Source organism: Urocampus carinirostris, chromosome 11 (assembly GCF_059441175.1).
Source record: "Urocampus carinirostris isolate Australia breed hairy pipefish chromosome 11, RoL_Ucar_1.0, whole genome shotgun sequence".
Lineage (NCBI taxonomy): Eukaryota > Metazoa > Chordata > Actinopteri > Syngnathiformes > Syngnathidae > Urocampus > Urocampus carinirostris.
In genome coordinates this window covers 1,205,571-1,227,732 of record NC_142359.1, presented here as the reverse complement: position 1 = coordinate 1,227,732, position 22,162 = coordinate 1,205,571, and the positions used below count along the sequence as shown (strand labels likewise).

At 43.0% G+C, this 22,162-nt stretch overlaps 1 protein-coding gene across 2 annotated transcripts in view; it reads left to right on the top strand.

Annotated features, from left to right (window-relative positions):
• Nucleotides 1–4,567: 4,567 nt before the first annotated feature.
• The window catches only part of LOC148356141 (hepatocyte growth factor-like), a 54,037-nt gene continuing 36,442 nt past the window's right edge, over nucleotides 4,568–22,162 (top strand). For both annotated transcript variants that reach the window (XM_088347131.1, XM_088347130.1), the window contains exons 1-4: nucleotides 4,568–4,795; nucleotides 13,112–13,274; nucleotides 14,631–14,743; nucleotides 16,902–17,016. In XM_088347131.1, coding sequence (XP_088203257.1) covers nucleotides 4,732–4,795; nucleotides 13,112–13,274; nucleotides 14,631–14,743; nucleotides 16,902–17,016 — 455 coding nt within the window. In that variant the 5' untranslated portion in view covers nucleotides 4,568–4,731. The remainder of the gene's footprint in view (nucleotides 4,796–13,111; nucleotides 13,275–14,630; nucleotides 14,744–16,901; nucleotides 17,017–22,162) is intronic.

The window sequence follows — 22,162 nt, the reverse complement described above, 5'->3', positions numbered from 1 at the left end:
AATCCGCCACCCGTGTGGAAAGGTCGGCTTCCTGGTCATGTTTCTCTCAAGAAACGAACGTGCATAAATGGTTGGGTGAATGTAGGTCGTGTTTGGTTAATGGAGTTAGATAACTAATTTAAACCATTTAGTAAACGCTACATTTTGATAATTAATTCCAACAACTTGCTGAAAAAAACGCGAGTAGCAACGCTATAATGTTTATCACTACTATTTATTGATTTTTCATTTTGTTTGAGTAGGTTGCTTCTTTATGAATATAGTAAAGTTTTTTTGTGTCAAGGAACAGACCAGGAGGCAGGAAGTGTGAACTCATTTTGCGTGTACGATCTGTCACTTTAATTTAGAAAATAAAAGTTGTCCAACCCGCAGGGACCAAAGACAAAACAAAACAGGCTTAAAGGCAATCAAAAATTCAAACTACTTAATTTTTGACTTTTTTTTATAATAAACCTCATTCATGTCGAGCAAGACAGTTAGTATTAGGTGAAAATTGACACAAAATTGGTCATTTCTTCACTGTCAGTAATAAGACGAAACATAATGCAGAAAGTGGTAAGAACGGCAATAATTCCGGCACGAAAAAATGGCGGAGAAATTCTTCGGAAGATGGCGGAGGCAAGGAAAACACGTGTGTTGAAGCCAACGATTCGAGGAAAGATGATGAACAAAAGAATACTCCTAGCAAGAAAAGGACTTTTCTGCCAAAATGGACTCAATTATATTCCTGGTGACGCTCTGAGGAGGATGATAATGGATTGGACCTTGAGAAGGCATTACGACTGTGGCGGTACAGCAAACCACCAAGAATATATGAACTGAAAAATCTGAAGATATAACTGCTTTGTATTACCAATTAACTGTGATGATAAAAACTAATGAATTAATATAATTATTTCAGCAATATTTTGTATAATGTACACTATTGTACAATCCGACGGCTGCTCGTCGGCCATTTTGACGTTTTCATACGCTGACTGTCCAACCATCATTCAGGTTGCTGTTCGAAAACTCCGAGTAAGGAATCCCAATCAGCCAACAGTGATGGATTGGAAGCGGACGTTGGTTTTTTTGAGCACTTCCTGCTTGTGTGCCGGAGGACCTAAAGGCCAAGTCGCAACTGGCCCGGGATTCGGGATTTGAGATTTCGGCGCCAAGTCATCTTTGGCACGCGCCTCCGACAATCCCATCTGCTTTTTAAGGGCAGCCCGAGTCAGGCCACGGGGACCGAGGCGAGCAGGATCCTGCTCTTACCATTATCCTTTTTAGTTTTTTTTTTCGCTGGCCTGGAGGAGTTCTCCAACTCCAAACTCACTTTTGGCAAAGTTTGTCAACAAGAAGCAGATTTGGATTCATTCGTCGTTCAGATGGTTTCTACATCGACTTCGAGAGGGTTCCAAAACTCATCCGTCAACCTTAGATGCATTATTTGATTTCGGCCCTTCTCTTGAATCAGGTGTATCCAAAGTCTGGCCCGGGGTCCAGTGATGGCCCCGCCCCTCTCTCATAAAATCAATGATTAATTTTAACTGCAGTATAAAATGCATTCGTAACACAGAAATTCCCCTTTTCACCAGATGATGGCAGTAGCCCTTTGGCCACCTTGCTCTTGGCTGTCTGTGAGTATTTTACCCCACCCCATTCCTGACACTTTGTCAAAGTCAATCATTATTAAGACTATTTCGTGGCCATATTTACACAAATAAAATACATATAATGTTAAAATCTAATCGTTATACCAAGAGCAGATTTTACTCACGTCCTCCATGTGATGTTGATAAGAAGGGAAAGAGACCGCCCCCAGGGGGGCGTGGTTTATTTTACATCAGTGAAAACAATAAACGCATGAACACGACTTCAAAATAAAATAATATAAGATTGATGAACGTACAAGAGATGCAATTAGACTGATTATTGAAACGTTACTTCATGAGTGTGTGTGTGTGAAAGATTGTTTTTATATTTTGGAAGTTATATTCACACAGTGAATTCTGAGAAATATTACAACCAAAACGACCAACCTATCACACAGCCACTATAAATAAAAAAGGAAAGTCGACTGTGAGGTTCCAACGCTTCCAGGACAAGTGAAAAATCAAATATCTTTTCACCGAAATCCGAAATAACTGTGTCTGCCTCATTTGCCAAAGGCTGTGGCTATTTTCAAATAACGTCATATCATGAGCAGCACGGTGGAGGAGTGGTTAGCGCGTGTGTGGCACAGTTATGAAGTCATGAGATCGAACCTCCTGTGTGGGGTTTGCATGTTCTCCCTGTGCTTGCGTGGGTTTCCTCCGGGCACTCTGGTTTCCTCCCACATTCCAAAAACATGCATGTCAGGTTGATTGGCCTAACCAAATTTTCCGTAGGTGTGAATGAGCGAGTGGATGGTTGTTTGTCTCTTTCTGCCCAGTGACTGGCTGGCAACCAGTTCAGGGTGTCCCCTGCCCACTGCCAGAAGGTAGCTAAGATGGGCTCCAGCACCCCCGCGACCTACTGAGGATAAGCGGTGCATGGATGGATAATGGATCATATCATGAGGCACTGCCAAACTGAACATGCTGACTACCACCAGCAAACTGAAAACAAACGCTGTGAAAAGGGAAAGCAACTGGAAGCTGTTTAACGGCACCACTGAGCTTTTTCCCGGGAGTCAAATGAAAATGCTACAAAGGCGAGCTACGAGGTTGCAACGCTGATAGCTAAACACTCTAAACCTTTCACGGAAAGCGAATTTATGAGAGATTGTTCCAAGAATGCCAGGCTTACCAAATCTGGCATGCTCTCTGAAAACTTTGGACACCCCTCAAACAAATAGTCATATGTATAGTCCTTCAGATTCAGACTCAGATTCAGATCTACTTTATCGTCATTCTTGTACACGTGTATGCAGAACGAAATGTCGATAAATCTGACCCCCACAGTTTCCTTGAATGTACAGATATAAATAAAATGTTGTAGTGAGTTGGAGTATTGAAGTACTAATAATATACTAAATCATTATAGCTATGAGTATTATACAGTAGTGCAAAGAGTGCAAGAGGAGCAGCTAACCCGATGTGCAAAATGGGCAGTCGGGTAAACAAGTCGCTATTCAGATTATATCTTATGACGGGACAAGATGACGGTTGCGCTCATCATCTGGTACTGTATCCCTGTACATGGAATAATGAGTCGGCGTCTCTTGTCTCCAGTCGACCTGCTGCATATTTTTCTTGATTTTTGTGAGAATAATAAATACGCGTCATATAAATCGGTGATGAGGTCAATGGGTTGGATTGGTTTAACCGTGACCGCTTGTCATGTGTTGTAATGTGCAATTCCAGGAGGAGTCGTTTGATGGTTTTGATGATAACCACTTTTTAGAGGATTCATTATTTGAGCTTTTTTTTACATTTGCCATTTTTATGTATCATAGTTTATTTATATTTTCCAACAACCTCTTTTATTCGTGTTAAATATGTGGGATTGCATTTTTAGGGGGAAGAAGGGGCTCGGAGTTATTTATTGTAGAAGCTCCACGGCCCCCTGCCTTCGGAGTATTGTATTACAGTGGGACCTCGCGGGTTCAGAGCTTTGCGGGTCTAAAAAATAATAATAATTAAATAATTAAAAAAACAAATATATATATATATATATATATATATATATATATATATATATATATATATATATATATATATATATATATACCATATTTTCCGCACTATAAAAGTCTTAATTGTTTTCCAAAGCTGACCGTGCGCCTTATAATACAGTGCGCCTTATATATGGCTCAATATTAAATCGCAAGGTCTCGCAACTTACGCAACAGCCGCCGACTCGATTTTCCCCCGAACGTGGAGTAGTCCGCGGTGTATGCTGGGATTCATATACCGGCGTTTCATTGGCTAACCAATGTGGCAATCATCATTTGAATCGATCGCTATCGGCTAAAGTTATTCGGAGCCTCGGATAGGCTAGAGGGCCGAAACAAACCCTGCAATTGGCCGAAAAAGATGTGTCAATCATCCGTTAAATCGATCTCTATTGGCTGAAGTTATTCGGCGCCTCGGATACGCTAGAGGGCCAAAACAAACCCGAAATATATAAATAATAATAATAATATATAAAAAATTATAATAAAAAATAATAATAATATATATATATATATATATATATATATATATTTTTTTTTTTAAGCATTATTGAAGGGGCGTCGCTACTTTTCACTTTTTGCAGGTGGTTTTGGTCCCCATTAATTGGGTCTAAAAAAATGATAATAATAAAATAGAATAATTTTAAAAATAATAATAATATATATATATATTTTTTTTTTCAAGCATTTTTGAAGAGGCGTCGCTACTTCGGGTGGTCCCCATTCACCGCGATAACTGAGGGATTACTGTATTATATCGCGCCAATGCTTTTATTTTGAAAGAAATAACCGGACGTCGAACGTGTCAGCATGAATTGTAGTTTTCTTGACGCACGCTCGGGTGAAGCGCCCTCAGCAAGAGTGGGCGGGTTGAAGCGAGGACGCGCGCGCATGGACCTTAACGCGGAGTTTTAGGGCGAATTCACCAGAGGAAGGACTTTGCTTTTACGCACGGAAGGGAGGACTTCTCTTTTACGCACCGAAGGAAGGACTTCTCTTTTACGCACAGAAAAAAGGACTTCTCTTTGACGCATCCCGAGGTAAAACTCTCCACCTCGTCAAGAGAGCGCACCAAGTTCTCCAAGCGCACGAGCATGAGGACGCACGTATGGATTTACCAGGCGCTGGTGTGCGCACTTCTCAGCATGCAGGATACAGGTGAGGAGAAACTTCGGATTCGTGTTCGATAGGTGCCAAAAAAGTGTCATGTCAGCGAAATTTGCCATCGCGGCTCTCTTTGGACTGACGCGCGAGAGGAGAATGGCGAGGATTGCGACACTACCAAAGAACGGGGTGGATTTTAAGAGCGTTCAAAAGTTTAGAGTCACTCAGAAATAGCCATCCATCCATTATCTGCACCCTTTATCCCCAGTAGGGTCGTGGGGGTGCTGGAGCCCATCCCAGCTGTCTTCGGGCAGTGGGCAGGGGACACCCCCAACCGCTTGCCAACGACAGAAATATCCTTATTTAATTTATTTTTTTTGAATGAACAAAGGCAGGGGCGTAACCAGCCCGTTTTTGGGGGTGCTGAACCACCCGGAATTTCAACCTAAGCACCCCAAAAATGATGGCATTTTAAAACCTCTCTTTTCCTCATTGAATGACAGGATAGGCGTAAATAGGAAGACAATCGCGAGCTAAATTTAAAAAAAGGAAACGTAACTGGTATGTAAAAACACGGAAAGAGTGAGAGAAAGATATAAAGAGAGACGTAAAGTAAGGGAGAGAGAGAGAAAGATCAGAAAAAATGAGAAAAAAGATATCAACAGAGAGAGAAAAATAGCAAAATGAGAGAGCGTGAGAGAAAGAAAGAGTCAGAGAGAGAAGAAACGAGTGAGCATGAGAAAGAGAGAGGGAAAGAGCAAAAGAGAGCGAGTGAAAAGGGGGAGAAAGAGTGAAAGAAAGACATAAAGAGAGACATAAAGTAAGGAAGAGAGAGAGGGAAACATCAGAAAAAATGAGAAAAAAAGAAATAAACAGAGAGAGAAAAATAGCAAAATGAGAAAGAGTGAGCGAAAGAGTCAGAGAGAAAAACGAGTGAGCATGAGAAAGAGCAAGGGAAAGAGCAGAAGAGAGCGAGTGAAAAGGTGGAGAAAGAGTGAAAGACAAAGAGAGACATAAAGTAAGGAAGATAGAGAGAAAGATCAGAAAAAAATGAGAAAAAAAGAAATAAACAGAGAGAGAGAAATAGCAAAATGAGAAAGAGTGAGAGAAAAAAAGAAAGTGAGTCAGAGAGAGAAACGAGTGAGCATGAGAAAGAGAGGGAAAGAGCAAAAGAGATCGAGTGAAAAGGGGGAGAAAGAGTGAGAGAAAGACAAAGAGAGTCATAAAGTGAGGAAGAGAGAGAAAGATCAGAAAAAAATGAGAAAAAAAGAAATAAACAGAGAGAGAAAAATAGCAAAATGAGAGAGAGTGAGAGAAAGTCAGAGAGAAGAAACGAGTGAGCATGAGAAAGAGAGAGGGAAAGAGCAAAAGAGAGCGAGTGAAAAGGGGGAGAAAGAGTGAGAGAAAGACATAGACACATAGAGTGGGATAGAGAGAAAAATCAGAAGAATGAGAGAAATACTCCGCTGCCTTGAAATGGTTCGGTTCGAAATCCAAAGTTTTTGTCAGATTGTTCACATTTCAGACTAAATGCGACTTGTATGCCATCGCCTGTGACTTGTATGCGTCTCCTGTGTGAACACAAGGGGACACAACGCGTCTATTGTTGCGGAAGTACTCATGGATTCTAACGACATAGTGTATTGGGCAACTGGAGGCTGAACAGAGTTGTCCCCGAAAATATGAATTCAATGTAAAACCTCTCACTTTCCCTCCATGAAATACTTTCTGTGATAGTTGGTTTATTTCTACGATATGTGGAAGAACATGGAAAGCGAGCAGCCGCGAGATCATTGGAGATGACTACACTTACTTCGTGTCACTGTCACAATTTGAAGTTCTCAGATTAGGAGAAAGATGGCTTCAATGCTAAATTGATTGCACCCTGGTCATCTTGTGAGGTCCCTTCTCTAGGTTTCTTTTTTTTTTCTTGCTGAGCTTTTGAGTTTTTCCTTGCCTGCATGTTTGTGTAAGATCAGGGAAGGGTTTCATTGTAACCTCTGTAGTCCTTTGAGACACTTTGGGATTAAGGGCGTCGGAATCACCTGGAAAACGTGTTGACACGTCGGGCTATCGCTATGTCTGCCTCAGGCATTTGCCAAGGATCAGCAAAAGTCAGTGAAAGCAGACGTCATTGGATCAGTTTTTCAATAAATGCAAGGCAGAAAGGTCAATGAATTTTTGTAATATTTCTTTTATGCTTCGTTTTTTTGACATGTCTTGTTTTATGTTTATCGTGCGGCCGTCTCATTTTAACATGTATTTTGTTTCATGTTGGGCGGCACGGGTTAGCGCATGTTTGGCACAGTTCTGAGGTCATGAGATCGAACCTCCTGTGTGAAGTTTGCATGTTCTCCCCGTGCTTGCGTAGGTTGTCTTCGGGCACTCCGGTTTCCTTCCCACATTCCAAAAACATGCATTTCAGGTGAATTGGCCGGTCCAAATTGTCCCTAGGTGTGAATGAGCGAGTGAGTAGTCTGTCTCTGTGTGCTGTGCATCTAGTTCCGGATGTCCCCTACCCACTGCCCGCAGATAGCTGGGATGGGCTCCAGCACCCCGGGACCCTACTGAAGATAGGCGGTGCAGATAATGGATGGATGGATTGTTTCATGTTCTGATGCTGATTTATGACTTAGTCAAAAAAAAAAAATCATATTTTGCGGGGCTTGGAACGGATTAGCGCATTTCCATACAAAAGCGTCTCAACTTACGACGTTTTCAGGGTACGAAGCGCCGATTCGTTTTGCGAGTAGAGGTACCGCGCTACGTCGAATGCGGCACGTCAGAGCGTCTGTCCTCGGTACTTTACGATTCGTCCTAAATCTAACCGCGACGGAGTCCTAACCAATGTTCCCTCTAAACTGCGCGCGTGCGCAATCGCGCACTGCCTGCACATTTCAACGCACAAGAAAATCGAGCCAGCGCACAAAAATCAGGGCTCGAAATTGCTTATTAAGAAGCCAATTAAGTCAAAGTTATAGTGCATGAAGGACAAAATACACGGGTTCCTCTGACGCTGTTTTCTAAATGCGGTATTTGGAAGTCAATGTCGAATGAAGTTGAAAAGTAAAGTCAGTAGAGTTTTTCGAGAACCGGCTTTTTCGGCTCGGCTCACTAAAGAGAACCGGCTCTTCCGGGTCCCAAACGGCTCTTCAGGTTGTTTTTGCTTCTTTAATCCCAACATGACCAAATATCAAGTAAAATTATGCACAAAATGACTTAAAGGAGGGGGGCAATAGAACAATAAAGAAAAAAAATACCAAAATGAAAAAAGGAGTGAAAAGCTGAGAAAAAAAGAAGAGAAAAAAGAAGGAAAAATTCAGAAAAAAAGCCAGAAGAAAATAAAAGAAAGAAACAAAAGAAAAAAGTAAACAGAGAACAAAAAGAAAAAAGTAACAGCTCGGAAAAAATAAACACAATGAGATTTTTTTAAAGGAATTTAAAAAAAGAAAAGGTTTGTGTAGCATTCAAATAATTTCCAATCTTGTTGCCAAGTCAATTTATTCAAAAGTGAAACATTTTTTTGCATTGCTGGAAACTCAGCAAAACATAATAGAATAGAATAGAATCTACCTTTATTGTCATTGTTACAAAATGGGTTAACATATTGTGACAACGAAATTGGGCATGGCACTCCAGGTCCACATATTAACAGTGAGGTAAAAAAGCCAAGAAGATAAAGGAACAGATAAATGTAAGGTGATGTCAAGTTTTGGACATGTTTGATCATGATTTAGTTGCCACACTTGGGATTATGGTTGCCCACTGTTGTTTCAAGCGTTGCTCACCGACTTTGTGTGAACGCTCAGACCCGTAAAGAAAACGACAGGGAACATTGCTCCTAACGAGTATCTACCGCGACGTTTCACGCGGGCCACCCTCCGGGTTCGCATTTTAGCCACGTGCGCGTTCAAACTTTGCCAAAACGCCAGGAAAGACCTAAGTGAAAATTGACGGCGAGCCCTGGCCAGACACCAGGGCTGCAACAACATTGTGATAAGTGCCAGATGTTCTGCACGCTCGTCCAAAAAACCAACGGCGCCTCCTAAGCGCAAAACGAGAAAAGACGAGCGCTACCGCCGCTCGTAAAGTCAAATGAGCGTACGTCGTAAGCGCTTTTGGCCGCCTTCCCTAAAAGAGGAATGAGTTATAGTTACATTTTGTCATGTTGAGTGCCACCTAGTGGTAGAAAAAGAAAAAAATCACTTTGAATAGTAGACAAAAATGCATGGACAAATCTTCAAAGCTGGAGAAATTAGGATTTTTTCTTTTTCATTGTAGAATCCATACCCATAATTGCCGCCATGTTTGTCCGGCATCTTGCTGCTACGCTGTGTTCGTTTGGCACTGGTTTTTCTTGGCATTGGACCAGGGGCCCACGAAGGAGTGGCACTTCCGTGTCGAGCGAGGGTAGTCGTAGGCAGCGGGAAAACAGGTCGATGGCCAGGGCCGAGGAGCAAAAACAGAAACAAGTCCAGAAAAGAGGTCGGCAACAGGTATCAGGCAGGAAACAGGGCAAAACAGCTCGATGGGCGGGACGGAGGGGCAAAGACAGAAACGGGTCCAGAAAAGAGGTCGGCAACAGGTTTAAGGCAGGAATCAGGGTAAAAACAGATTGATGGCCAGGGCCGAGGAGCAAAAACAGAAACAAGTCCAGAAAAGAGGTCGGCAACAGTTATCAGGAAGAAAACAGGGCAGGATAGTGTTGAAGAGTACAAAATATTGCCTATCTGAGAGCATAGGTTCAAAGACGGTCTGACGAGTTCCTTTCAAAAGACGGAGGTTTAAAAAGAGTCCAACAGCCAATCAGGGGCAGCCACAGGTGCCCCGAATCGGTAATCATGACAGGATCATCAAACTGCGGCGGGCACCTGTTCTGAAAATAGTTCACCAGTGCCGCGTCATTGGGATTTTCTAGTCAAATGTGTCACAAGCCAGGAACGGAGACAGGACCCTATAGCGTTCGTTTTACTCAGTTTTTATTAAGGAGAGCAGGACTTGCGTCCACGATCCGATGATCGTGAGTCACGGGTAGCAGATGGCGGAAACGCGAAAGTGGCGCTTCGAGCGCAGGTGGTCGTTGGCAGCGAGAAAAACAGGTCGATGGCCGGGACAGTAGAGCAAAACAGAATCAGGTCCAGAAAAGAGGTCGGCAACAGGTATCAGGCAGGAAACAGGGCAAAAACAGGTCGATGGCTGGGACGGAGGAGGAAGAGCAGTAACGAGTCCAGAAAAGAGGTCGGAAACAGGTATCAGGCAGGAAACAGGGCAAACCAGGTCGATGGCCGGGACGGGGGAGCAAAACAGTAACGGGTCCAGAAAAAAGGTCAGCATCAGGTATCAGGCAGGAAAACAGGGCAGGATAATGTCAGCGAGTACGAAACTTGCCTAGCTGAGACAATAGGTTCACAGACGGTCCGACAGGTTCCTTTCGGAAGACGGGAGTCCAACAGCCAACCAGGTGCCCCGAATCAGCAATCATGACAAAATGATTGAGTCAATTTAGCTCTAGATAGATTTCTTAACCTAGTAATAACGAAGTTACAACATAGTAATAGCCTGAAAAGTTGTTATTGTATCAAAATGGCTGAAAGAGAGAAAAAAATGAAGAAAACAAGCAGGAAAGTGGATGGGAAGACTGGTCGGGGTCTGAATGAGGGCTCTGTCCTTTAGCTAACCCAACCTCTTCTGCAGAGGCATGGCTTCTTGAAGAAGACTCTACCATGAAGTCACAGAGTAGATAGATAGTTAGATACTTTATTCATTCCCGAAGGGAAATTCACACTTCCAGCAGTATCCTATTGTTGTTTATTAACAGGATGGCCTCGGGGTGCTGTGTTGTATTTTAGCAACAGCGGAGTGGATGACGTCACACGCTAGGCCAAAAGTTCGATGTCCCTGCAGCAGATGGAAATCTTTGTGCCCAGGGTTACACCACCTCGTGTCCACGTAGATAGCGAGTCCACCTCTCCGTTTCCTGCAGGCTTTTGTGTCTCTGTCTGTCCTAACAGCGCTGAAGCCGGGTAGCTCCACGTTAGCGTCCGGGATGCTAGATTTGAGCCACATTTCCATAAAACACTTTGATGTTTTTCACCAGCACAACCAGTTCGTCGGTCTCATTTGGTAGAGAGTTCACATTTCCCATGATTACGGACAGTACTGAAGACTTATAACGCCGCTAGCTACTGCAGCCACGATAAGCATGAGAATTCTTCAGGGCAAGGAGTGGATTCCTCGATTAAACACATTTTTGTGCGTTCAAAACCCATAACCATAGGATAGAAAGTCATCCAAAGTGTCAAACGGGACAAAAAACGGGACGTAGATAGAAGCAGACACTTCAAACAATAAATCACAAAAAAGAGCCAAATAACACGGAGCGCCTATGAGGTAACAATTGTAACAATTGAGTACATACAGTATGTGCGTTTGTGTCTGTTTAATACAGTACAGTAGTACATAGCTTTGTTTTTCAGTACTATCAGGAGTATTAGGGCCACAGTAGCTGAGGAGGTACTTGGGACCAAGGTCGGATTCCCGTCCCCTCCTAGATAATTCTTGGAATGTTCTCAGGCAAGACGCTGAACCCCTGATAAGCATGTAGAGTGTGTGTGTGTGTGAATGGGTAAAGTGTAAAGTGCATTGTAAAGGGCTTCCAGAAGTCTTGAGTGACTTGAAATGCACCCTATGAATGCAGACCGTTTTCCACTACATACTGTGACCGGTGGTCCCCAAACTAAAGCCCTCCCTCTGCATTTGGTCCAGCACCCTGAACAATACCAGAGAACACTTTTTTAAAGTAAAAACAAAACTCAACGTCTGAGTTTGAATCTCAGGATTTGAATGCAGGTTGCGACGGAGAAAGCACCGCAGTGATACAGATGACGTATGAAGAGGCATCGGGTTTTATCACATGATCGCACGATTTTTAGTCGGGATCACAGATGGAGGAAGAATTGCTTCAAATGTCATTTATTTCGTTTGGAAATCGGTGATTAATGATTTGGCCAGCAGGTGATGCTCACAGTTTCCCACATGAATGAGTTCCTCTTTTTGTCTTTGGCTTATTTATCATGAGGGAAGCAATCTCCCATATTGTATTTTAAGTCTAAAATTTAGAGTTAAAATTTAGATTTAAAATTTAAATCTATCTTCCTCAATGAGGGGGCCAAAGCCCTGGCCTTCTTTGTCCCCACGATCAAATGGGGCAAAGACCGGACAAATTATTAATGTTTTGATCAAAAAGAGTTTAGACTTATGTAGATGAAGGGCTTTGGTGTGTGTGTGTGTGCTCTTGTGTGCACTTTATGAAGAAGATAGGGTCTTGTGAACGAATGGTGGGTCTTTGGTGGTGTTGGAAGGGTCAGGGGTTGGAAAAGGTTTGGGAAAAATGAATCTGTGGGACCCCTGCAAAACATAGGAAATATAAATTTAAAAAAATGTAAAATACAAAATCATTTGAGATTTTTACACACTGAATGGATTTAACAAAGTTTAACAAAAACACAAAATCCCAGAAAATGCAAAACAATAATAAAAATAAGTAAAACGAAAGGCAAAGGATCAGCAGTCCCTGTCACGTGGTGGGTGACCGGATCAGAACGGAGGCAGGAAGGGAGAACTCAATTGCGTGACGATCAAAACTTTTATTTACCAAAATAAAAGTTGTCCAGAAACTCCGGGACAAAACAGAACAAAAACATTCTTACACTCAGAATGGTCAAGTACAGGTTTCCTCCGACTCAAACTAAACAGGACAGGGCATAACAGAACAGAAAAGGTGTAATGAGCCAACACCCGCAATACCCACAACCCAACCTTAAGCAGCAGCCACGCAATTAGCTGATCTGCTTCAGCTGGTGCCCAGGGGGCGGGGCAGACCGGTCGCCACGGCGACCATGACAGTCCCTCAGATTGAAAGATGGTATGCATTCTGTTTCATTATCATTTAAATGAGTCCAAATTTGGCATTTTTTTTTCTTTTTTACATGAAATGAAATGATCTGCATTTATTCAAGACAATGACTTCCCAAAGCGCTTTACAATGTGCTCCACATTTCCCAATAGCTTGCCATGTAAGGCGCTAACCTGCTTATTGGGGGTATTAGGGGTTCAGTGTCTTACCCAAGGACACTTCCACATGTAACACGGAGGAGCCGGGAATCGAACCTGAGCCACTGCCGCTTTCTTTTTTGTCTTACGTATTGAACTCTCTTATCACCCGATACCTAAAGAGCCCTTTCCCTGTTTGTAAACAAGTGTCACGTAGCATTGTTGAAGTCGACAGAATTCGTGTCAGTTTATTGCAGCCCACGGGCACAAAAACATTCTTGATCAACGCTTTGACCCCGTCTTGCCGTTTTGCATCAGGCGACTGCCGGAAGAGCCGCCAGTCCTTGCAGCGCTACCAAAAGTCCGAAAACCAGATGCTGGTCTGCCCCCGGTGCCCGAGACCCGCATTGGAGACCCCCGCCCGCTCGCAGGAACACTGCGCCCGCAAATGCAAGAAAGTCAAGAAACATTTCAACTGCAGGTGAGAACCCATTTTCCTCTCGGCGATGAATCGGTTAATGTATTATCGAGCTTTCGCACGCACGCAATGTTCCCTCTAAGCTGCGTGTGTGCGCAATTGCGCACTACCCAGAGCTTTTCTGCGCACAAGAAAATCGAGCCAGCGCACAAAAATTTGGCCTCGAAATTGCTAATTAAGTCAAAGTTACAGTGCATGAAGGTCAAAATACACAGGTTGTGTCCTGAATGCGGTATTTTGAAGTCGAGTCAAAGTAGGACGAAGTTGAGCAAAGTTAGTAGAGTTGGTCTAGAACTGGCTTCTTCGGCTCGGCTCACTAAAAGGAACCGGCTCTTTCGAGTCCTAAACGGCTCTTCATGTTGTTTTTGCTTCTTTCATCCCTATATGACCCAATACTATGTAAAATTGTGCACAAATTGACTTAAAGAAAGGGGGGGAATAGAACAAAAGAGAAAAAAATAGAAAAATGAAAAAGTAGTTGAAAAGCTGAGAAAAAAGAAACAAAAGGAAGAGAAAAAAGAAGGGAAAAATTCAGAAAAAGCCAGAAAAAAAGAGAAGAAACAAACAAAGGAAAAAAAATAAATCGAGAAAGAACAAAAGAGAAAAAAATAGCAAAATGAAAAAGTAGTTGAAAAGCTGAGAAAAAGAAACAAAAAGAAGAGAAAAAAGAAGGAAAAAATTCTGAAAAAGCCAGAAAAAAAGAGAAGAAACAAACAAAGGAAAAAAGTAAATAGAGAAAGAAAAAAGAAAAAGTAACAGCTCGGAAAAAATAAACACAATGAGATTTTTTCTAAAGGAATTTAAAGAAAATAGAAAAAAAACAGGGAAAAAGAAGAAAAAGTTTGTGTTGTATTTAGTGTCCAATGATATCAAGTGAATCTTTTTGCCAACATTGTACTTCCACTCAAAAATGTGATTAAATACAGTTGTGTATGGTGCAACCGACTCAATAAGCCCCCAAAATGTTAGTCTTATGCGACAAAAGATACCAGGAAAGAAAATAAATGGAAATCTTGTGAAAGAATTGTAAAAACAAACAAATGTAGGCAATCGTACATGAGTCAATTCATTCAAAAGTAAAAAATAATTTTGCATTGCCGGAAATTCAGCAAAATGTGAAGTTTTGACATGTTTGATAATGACTCAGTTGCCAGACTTGGGATTGCTGTCGCTCACTGTTGTTTCGAGCGTTGCTCACCGACTTTGTGAGAACGCTCAGACCCCTAAGGAAATTGACAGAGAACATTGTTTGTGACATAATACTGCCATTTTTGGGAGGGGCGAGGGTTCGTCAGCTCCCGTTTTTGGCGTTTTCTTCTTTAATCGGTGGTCGATCTGCCAAATCCTTCCTGTTTGCAGAGCCTTCAACTTCCAGAAACACAACAGGAAATGCCACTTGCTCCCCTTTGACCGCTTCAGCCACGGCGCGCAGAAGCAGGCCAGCCGCAACTTCACGCTCTACGAGAAGAAAGGTAAACAGCGGCTGTTTGAAATCCCGGAAAAGCCTTGAAATTTCATGTTGGATTCAAAAGTGCCTGAATTTCTATCGCGCTGAAGACCTCCAAAAACGCTTTACAGTGTACTTCACACTTACCCGTTCGCACACACGCCGATAGCGGAGTCAGTCATACAAAGCGTCTACCTGCTTATCGGGGATATTACAGATCCAGTGTCCGAGGAGCCGGGAATCGAACCTGTCACCTTTCGGTCCTGAGACGAGCGCTCTACCCGCTGAGGTGAAAGGCTCGTAATTTGGTGCCATGTTTCTCAACAAGTCTGCTCAAAAATGACGCCGGCACTGCCCTCTGGGGGCTTCGCTTTGCCATTGCATGTCTTCTTCTCGTGATTAGCGGCAACTGGGATGAGATAGTATAGCCTTTGAAGCGTCATCGCCCCCTACAGGTCGTCCCCAAGAGGAGAGGTGTATGCTACGCAAAAACGAGGCACTATGAAATGTGTATTAGTGCAAGGATTCCGTATCAACAGGGTTGGGTAGGGTTACTTTAACTGGATTACTTTCAATGACTTCTGGATTACTCCAATACCAAATATGCAAATAAAAGACAAAAGAAACTAACGGGGCCTCAAACGATCACCCCGGGGGCTGCAAATGGCCCCCGGGCAGCGAGTTTTTTCACCCGAGAAAATCGTGTTGACATAACAAACAGGCTGGAAAAGGGCACTGGCTCATGACACGGTGAAGGATTTTTGTTTACAGTCGTCGCGTCGTGGAATCTTAACACTGGAGACTATACAGAACCCTCCCACCCCAAGCTTGCTTTTTGCTGTCAGGCAATGAATGGACTTGGGTCTCGGGGGAGGGGGCATATCAAACGGATTACAAGTATTATTACCTCCAAAAAGTCTTTTTGTACTTTGTAGTTTTTCTGTTGGTGCAGTGAAAAATCAAGATTTTGAATCAACATGTTGTGCTTTCATGCGGGGATTCCGGTTGAAAGTTGCTTCGTAGAAAAAAATTCCCGGCGGAGTGAAAAAAAAATCAATGTTATTATCATTTAGTAGAGTAAGAGGTTTTACAAAAACGTACTCATTTATTTTGTGCAAAATATGACATTATGATTATTAATATCCTGAATAGAAAGGACCCCCTAAAACCTGTCTTTTCCTGCTTTTTTTTTATTTCTACACTTGTTTTCTTCTTTTGTGTCTTTTTTCCAACTTTTAAATTATTTTTGTCTTGTACCGCCTTTCTTCGGCGGCAGCTTCGTTTCCTTCTCGTTTGTTGACTCTGGGACTATGTTGACGGAGTCCGCCGTGACACTCAATGAGCTCGCACGGTGGGTGTGGCATCGTGTGGCGTTTGCAAACTTTGAATCGCGTTTATTGGCTTGTGCTGTTATGAAAACTTGACTCTGATTGGTCGGCGATTTTAGATTTCAAACATGAACAATTGTGGTTGGCCAAAACTCCATCGCTGACTAAAAAAAATTCAAACCTTGATGAGCAGGTAGTTGCTCTGCTATTGGTTAGTTAGTGTGTGTAATAAAGGAAAGTGTGAAGCACATTGTAAAGCACTTTGGGAGCTCTTCATTGACTTGAAAAGCGCTAGAGAAATGCAGAACGTTTACATTTACATTTGTCCTACTTGCTTTCTTTCTTTTTTTTCTCTCTTTTTCCTTTTTTCTTGTATTCTTTTCTTCCCGCACACAGCTTTTTACAGTTTTTTCCTTTGCTTTCTTTTCTCGCTTCTTTTTACCTTTTTAGGCTTATGGTTTATTTTCTTAGTTTGTTTCGTTCCTTTTTCCTTTTTCTTTTGTTTTTTCCTCTTTTTCTGATTTGCTCCTGCTTTTTCCTCTTCTTTTGTTCCTTTTTACTTTTATTATTTTGTTTTCTTGTGCTCCAGCTTTTCACTTCTTTTTTTCTTCTTTTTTTAGTGTTTTTCCCTTTTTTCCTCCTTTTTTTGCTCTTGTTTTTTTCATTTCTTCTTTGGGTGGGCAGAGCGCCTCCGTGGGTGGGCGCTGCCCGCACCTGCCCCCTCGATAACGCCCCTGACTCGGGAGTTAAACCAAAAAACGTCTTTGACCGATCGCGGACAAAATATAAAAAGAAAAAGCAAGTGGTGTGATGGGGATGGATATCTTTGAAGAAGTTCTTCTCCGCCCTCCTCAGATTACATCAAGGAGTGTATCATGGGACCCAAGGACAACTACAGAGGAAGGAGATCCTGGACCAAGTCCAACATAACGTGTCAAGCCTGGTCTGATAATAACATCAATGAACACACGTAAGTACTCCCTTTTTATATCAAAGTCGCAACCGCATCCATGTTGGCAGGAGAACTCAAAGTTCTTCATGTGTTTATACTAACCACAGATACAAATCACATATTTGTCTTGTTAAAACACGGAAATTGTTGGTTCTTTTCTTATTAGAGTCCGGCAGGCTTATGCTAGCTTGAATTTGAAATCAATTTAGCGCATGTTACTGCACGTCCAGCTCCTTCATTTATTTTCCTCATGTTGAGATTTTTGAGTTTTTCCTTGCCCTCATGTCGGTTTTAGATCAGGGGATACTGTCATCACAGTCTGTCGTTCGGGAGTCTCCAACCATTTTCAAGCCGAGAGCAATTTCATGTACTCATTAGTGTTATGGGCAACTAGTTTAATATGCATTCCTAAAATAGCAACTTGAAGCTGTACGGCAGAATTCATGTCAGTTTATAGCAGCCCATTGATACCAACAGATCGTAGATCAGGGATCTTCAACCTTTTTAAAACGTCGAGCTAGTTTTGTTATGAATTAGCGCAAAGGGCAGACGGTTTGATATGAATTTGTAAAATTGAAACTTAGCCAGATGGCTCGCTAGGTAGCTAAAAAGCTAGCTTGATTGTTAGCTAAAAGGTAAACGAGGAGCTAAATATCTAGCTAAGAGAGTAAAGAGCCATCTAAATCGTCAGTAAGAAAGCTAAAAATAAAACGAGCTAACTCGCTCAAAAGGAGACCAAAGTGTAGCTTATAACTAGCAAAAAAAGGTGACATTTTAGCGCGGTAGCATGCAAAAAATGGGATGAATTTAATTGTGAATAAATTCTCATTCGTATTATCAATACCTTGAATAGATTGTATTTTTCCACGAAACTCATCAACTGCAATCTATTTAAATTTCTAAAATATTAACTTTTCCTATTGTTAGCATGTTGTTACCGGGTTAAATATTAAGAAATAGGGTTATATAGACTCAGTCAACCAATAAGAAAACATATTTCATTGAAAAATCAAAATGACACAGCACAAGTGAGCTATCTTGAGAACAGGTTTGCTGGCACCTGGACTGTCCTTTAGGGGCTCCCTGGTGTCCGCGGGCACCACGTTGGAGACCCTTGCTGTAGTCTCTACAGCCCTCTAAGACTTCTTGTGATTAAGGGCCAAACAGATAAACATGACTTGACAGCCCTTAAACCTCTACAACTGTATTTTAATCAGGCCATATTATTAGACATTGTGAAAGCGTTGTAAATGTTTCACTTCCCTTTCAAGAAGTCAATCCATGATTTTCATTGGCTAACCAATTCCAATCAGTTACCACTGGCTAAACATATTCAGGGTTAAAGCAGTCGGTGTCAGATTTATCATTACAGGCCCTTATAGGCCAATGTGGATTTTGGACTGGCCTAGAGAAAATAACTTTCCTAGTCTGTTTATTTGTAAACAGGAATTATGAGTCTAAACGTACAGCTAGCAACAAGGACTGTCCATCGATGCAGAGATGCTTTTCAGAGTGTGTTATATGGTGTGTTTTGGAGTCAATATTTGAGATCATGAGATCGAATATCCTGTGTGGAGTTTGCATGTTCTCCCTGTGCTCGAGTGGGTTTCATCTGGGCACTCCAGTTTCCTCCCAAATTCCATGTCAGGTTGATTAGCCTAATCAAATTGTCCCTTGGTGTGAATGGACAAGTGAGTTGTGTGTCTCCATGTGCCCTGCGACTGGCTGGCAAGCAGTTGAGGGTGTCCCCTGCCCACTACCCAAGGATTGCTGGGATGGGCTCCAGCACCCCTGCGACCCTACTGAGGATAAGCGGTGCAGATCATGGATGGATGGATGTTTCAGACCGGTGGTGATGTTCCTCTGATATGTCTATTTGGAAATGGTCATCATATCTTGAAATTCAAGAACTTTCCAATGACGTGTGGCATAACCGATTTCAGGGACTGGTGACATGGTACAGACACCTATTTGTTCATCAAAAGTCCAGCACCAGAACAAGAACTGGTCGAGAGTTAGATTCTCATGAGCGGTTTCCGTTTGTCTGTTAAGAATTTCCGTGTCAATAATAAAAGTCAGTAAAGGACAGTCGTCATCGGAGCTCACAGGAGATATGTCGAGAAGCCATCTTTGGGATCTTGACCGCGTCAGAACCGAGTCAACTACTTCATGTTCATGCTTGATCAGACAAAACGGCAAACAGGCAATTTCCCGCAATGTTTCCACCCTGGAATGCCTTCCAGACCTCGGGGATTGAACCGTGTCGTCGGAGGAAGTGCATGTTGATACCTCCTTCTGCACGGTGGCTGACATATTTCCGCGTGTGTTCATTGAGAAGTTGCACATGGAAGCCAGGTGGTAATGGTGACTGCTCTGCATTTATTGATTTTGAAAGGAAACAGTTAACTGCTGCTATTTGTCTGAACCTGGCGACTCTCACCGCTACAACTACTTGCCATGGGGCCACCTACACAGACTCACGCGGCAGATGAAGGAAGTGGGGGTTCCTCGGTGTGTGGACAAAGCCGCTCCTCGCCAAACCTTTTATAATCATTTTTTAAAACACATTCTTATGTTGGTCCCTTCTCAAGGTCTAACATCATCATGCTAGATTTTGAGTTTTTCCTTGCCTTCATGTAGGTTCTAGATCAGGGGATGGTGTCATAGTAGTCTGCAATAGTCTGTGTTCTTTGGTCTCTGCAGGCCTTGGAGACTCCTTGTGATTAAGGGCGTCACAAATAGATATGGCTTGGGTTGAGGTTTTTGAGGTTTTTTTGCCCTCATGTAGGTTTTAAATCAGGGGACGGTGTCATAATAGTCTTCAATAGTCTGTGCAGCCCTTGGACACTCTTTGTGATTAAGGGCCAAACAAATAAACATGACTTGACTTGAGGTTTCTGAGTTTTTCCTTGCCCTCATGTAGGTTTTAGATCAGGGGATGGTGTCATAATAGACTGTGGTTTGCAACAATCTGTGGTCTGTGCAGCCCTTTTGAGTCTCTTTGTGATTAAGTGCGTCACAAATTAACATGACTTGAAGTTTTTGTGTTTTCCCTTGCCCTCATGTAGGTTTTAGATCAGGGGATGCTGTCATAATAGTCTCCAATAGTCTGTGCAGCCCTTTGAGACTCCTTGTGATTAAGGGCCAAACAAGGAAACATTACTTGACTTGATGTTTTTTAGTTTTTCTTTGCCCTCATGCAGGTTTTAGATCAGGGGATGCTGTCATAATAGTCTGCAATAGTCTGTGGTCTGCGCAGCCCTTGGAGACTCTTTGTGATTAAGAGCCAAACAAATAAACATGACCTGACTCATCCTGAGGTTTTGGGTGTTTCTTTGCCCTCATGTAGGTTTTAGATCAGGGGATGCTCTCATAATAGTCTGCAATACTCTGTGGTCTGTGCAGCCCTTGGAGACTCCTTGTGATTAAGGTTTCCTGATAGTTTTCCTTTGACCTTCTTACTTCAGTAACCTAAGATGACAGTTTTTAGTTTTGGTGTGCCACCCCAAGGTTTTACGGGGCCCCATTTGGCCACCCCAGGAAAAATTCCCGGAGGCGCCGCTCTTCTGAATGACGGAGTTCGATCAGTACTTCCTTTCCGTCGTCATGCGTGGTGTCAAGATTTAAGCCAAATTCTTCGGTTCCAGACAGTTCTTCCACAGTCCTGACTCACTCCTCTGGGCTGAGTTCAAAGTAGGATAGATAGGACGTGAGACATAGCGAGGCCAAAGAGACAAACGTTTTTTTGTTCTTTTCCTCAGAAAATAAAATTAGTTTGTCTCAGACATCGTGAAGAGGAACTACTGGAAAGACGTTTTTCACCGGAACCAATAGGCGGACATAATATCCCTGTATTAGGAGTTGATCAAGGACATTAAAGGTAACGTCCATTCCTAGAAACCAGGCGTGGCTAACCCGAGTCCTGCATGTTTTGGAGATTCCTCTGCTCCAACACAGGTGACGCCAAAGTTCAGCTTGTTAGCAGGCTTTGTGAGAACTTGATAACAATCCAGGTGATTGGAATCACTTGTGTTGGAGCAGAGAAACCTCCAAAACATCCAGGACCTGTGGCTCTCCAGGACCGGGTTATCCACCCCTGGTATAGAGCATCGTTACATTGTGTCAAGCTGAGAGAGCTGTGGGAACAGTCAAACCTCTCCCGAAAAAGGGACAAGATCCATTCAAGACCCTCATGGTCAACAGGGCCACACCTTTGGCGCAAGGCACTTCTCCTCCACAGCTCCTCATGAGACGATCCATAAGAACACCCCTCCCCGGCAGTCAAGAGAACTCGGGAGCTTTCAGGAGGAAAGATGAGCCAATGAAGGAGAAGCGAGTGTCCCGTTAAAGCAGAGACAGGAACTCCAACCAGGACAGAGAGTCTGGGTAAAGAACACAGCGCAACCTGAATTTGCACAGGCCCAGCCCAGACACCGAGGTCCTAAAACATCGAGATGCCCTCAGGAAGTCTTGGGAGAAACTGATCCCGCATCCGAGTCATTCCAGAGACTCCTACTGGGACTGGATCAGGTGACTAGCGAGAATGGACTTGCAATAACTCGTCTTGTTTAAAAAGCAGTTATTAGTGTTAGTAATGTGTCACAAGCCAGAGACGGAGACTGGACCCAATAGCATTCGTTTTACTCCGTTCTTTATGGAGAAAGAGAGCAGTGCTTGCTTCCACAATCGTCGGTCACAGGTAGCTGAACGAAGGAACGCGGAAGTGGCACTTCCGTGTCGAGCGAGGGTAGTCGTAGACACCGGGAAAACAGGTTGATGGCCGGGACGGAGAAGCATAGGCAGTAACGATTCCAGAAAACAGGCATCGGGCAGGAAACAGGGCAAACCAGGTCGATAGCCAGGACAGGGGAGCAGAAGCAGGAACGGGTCCAGAAACAGGTATCAGGCAGGAGAAAACAGGGCAGGAGAATGTCAGATAGTAGAAACGGGTCCGGAAAAAGGTTGGCAACAGGTATCAGGCAGGAAACAGGGCAAAACAGGTTGATGGCCGGGACGGAGGAGCAAGGGCAGTAACGAGTCCAGAAAAGAGGTCGGCAACAGGTATCAGGCAGGAAACAGGGCGAAACCGGTCGATGGCCAGGACGGAGGAGCAAGGCAGAAACGGGTCCAGAAACAGGTTGGCAACAGGTATCAGGCAGGAGAA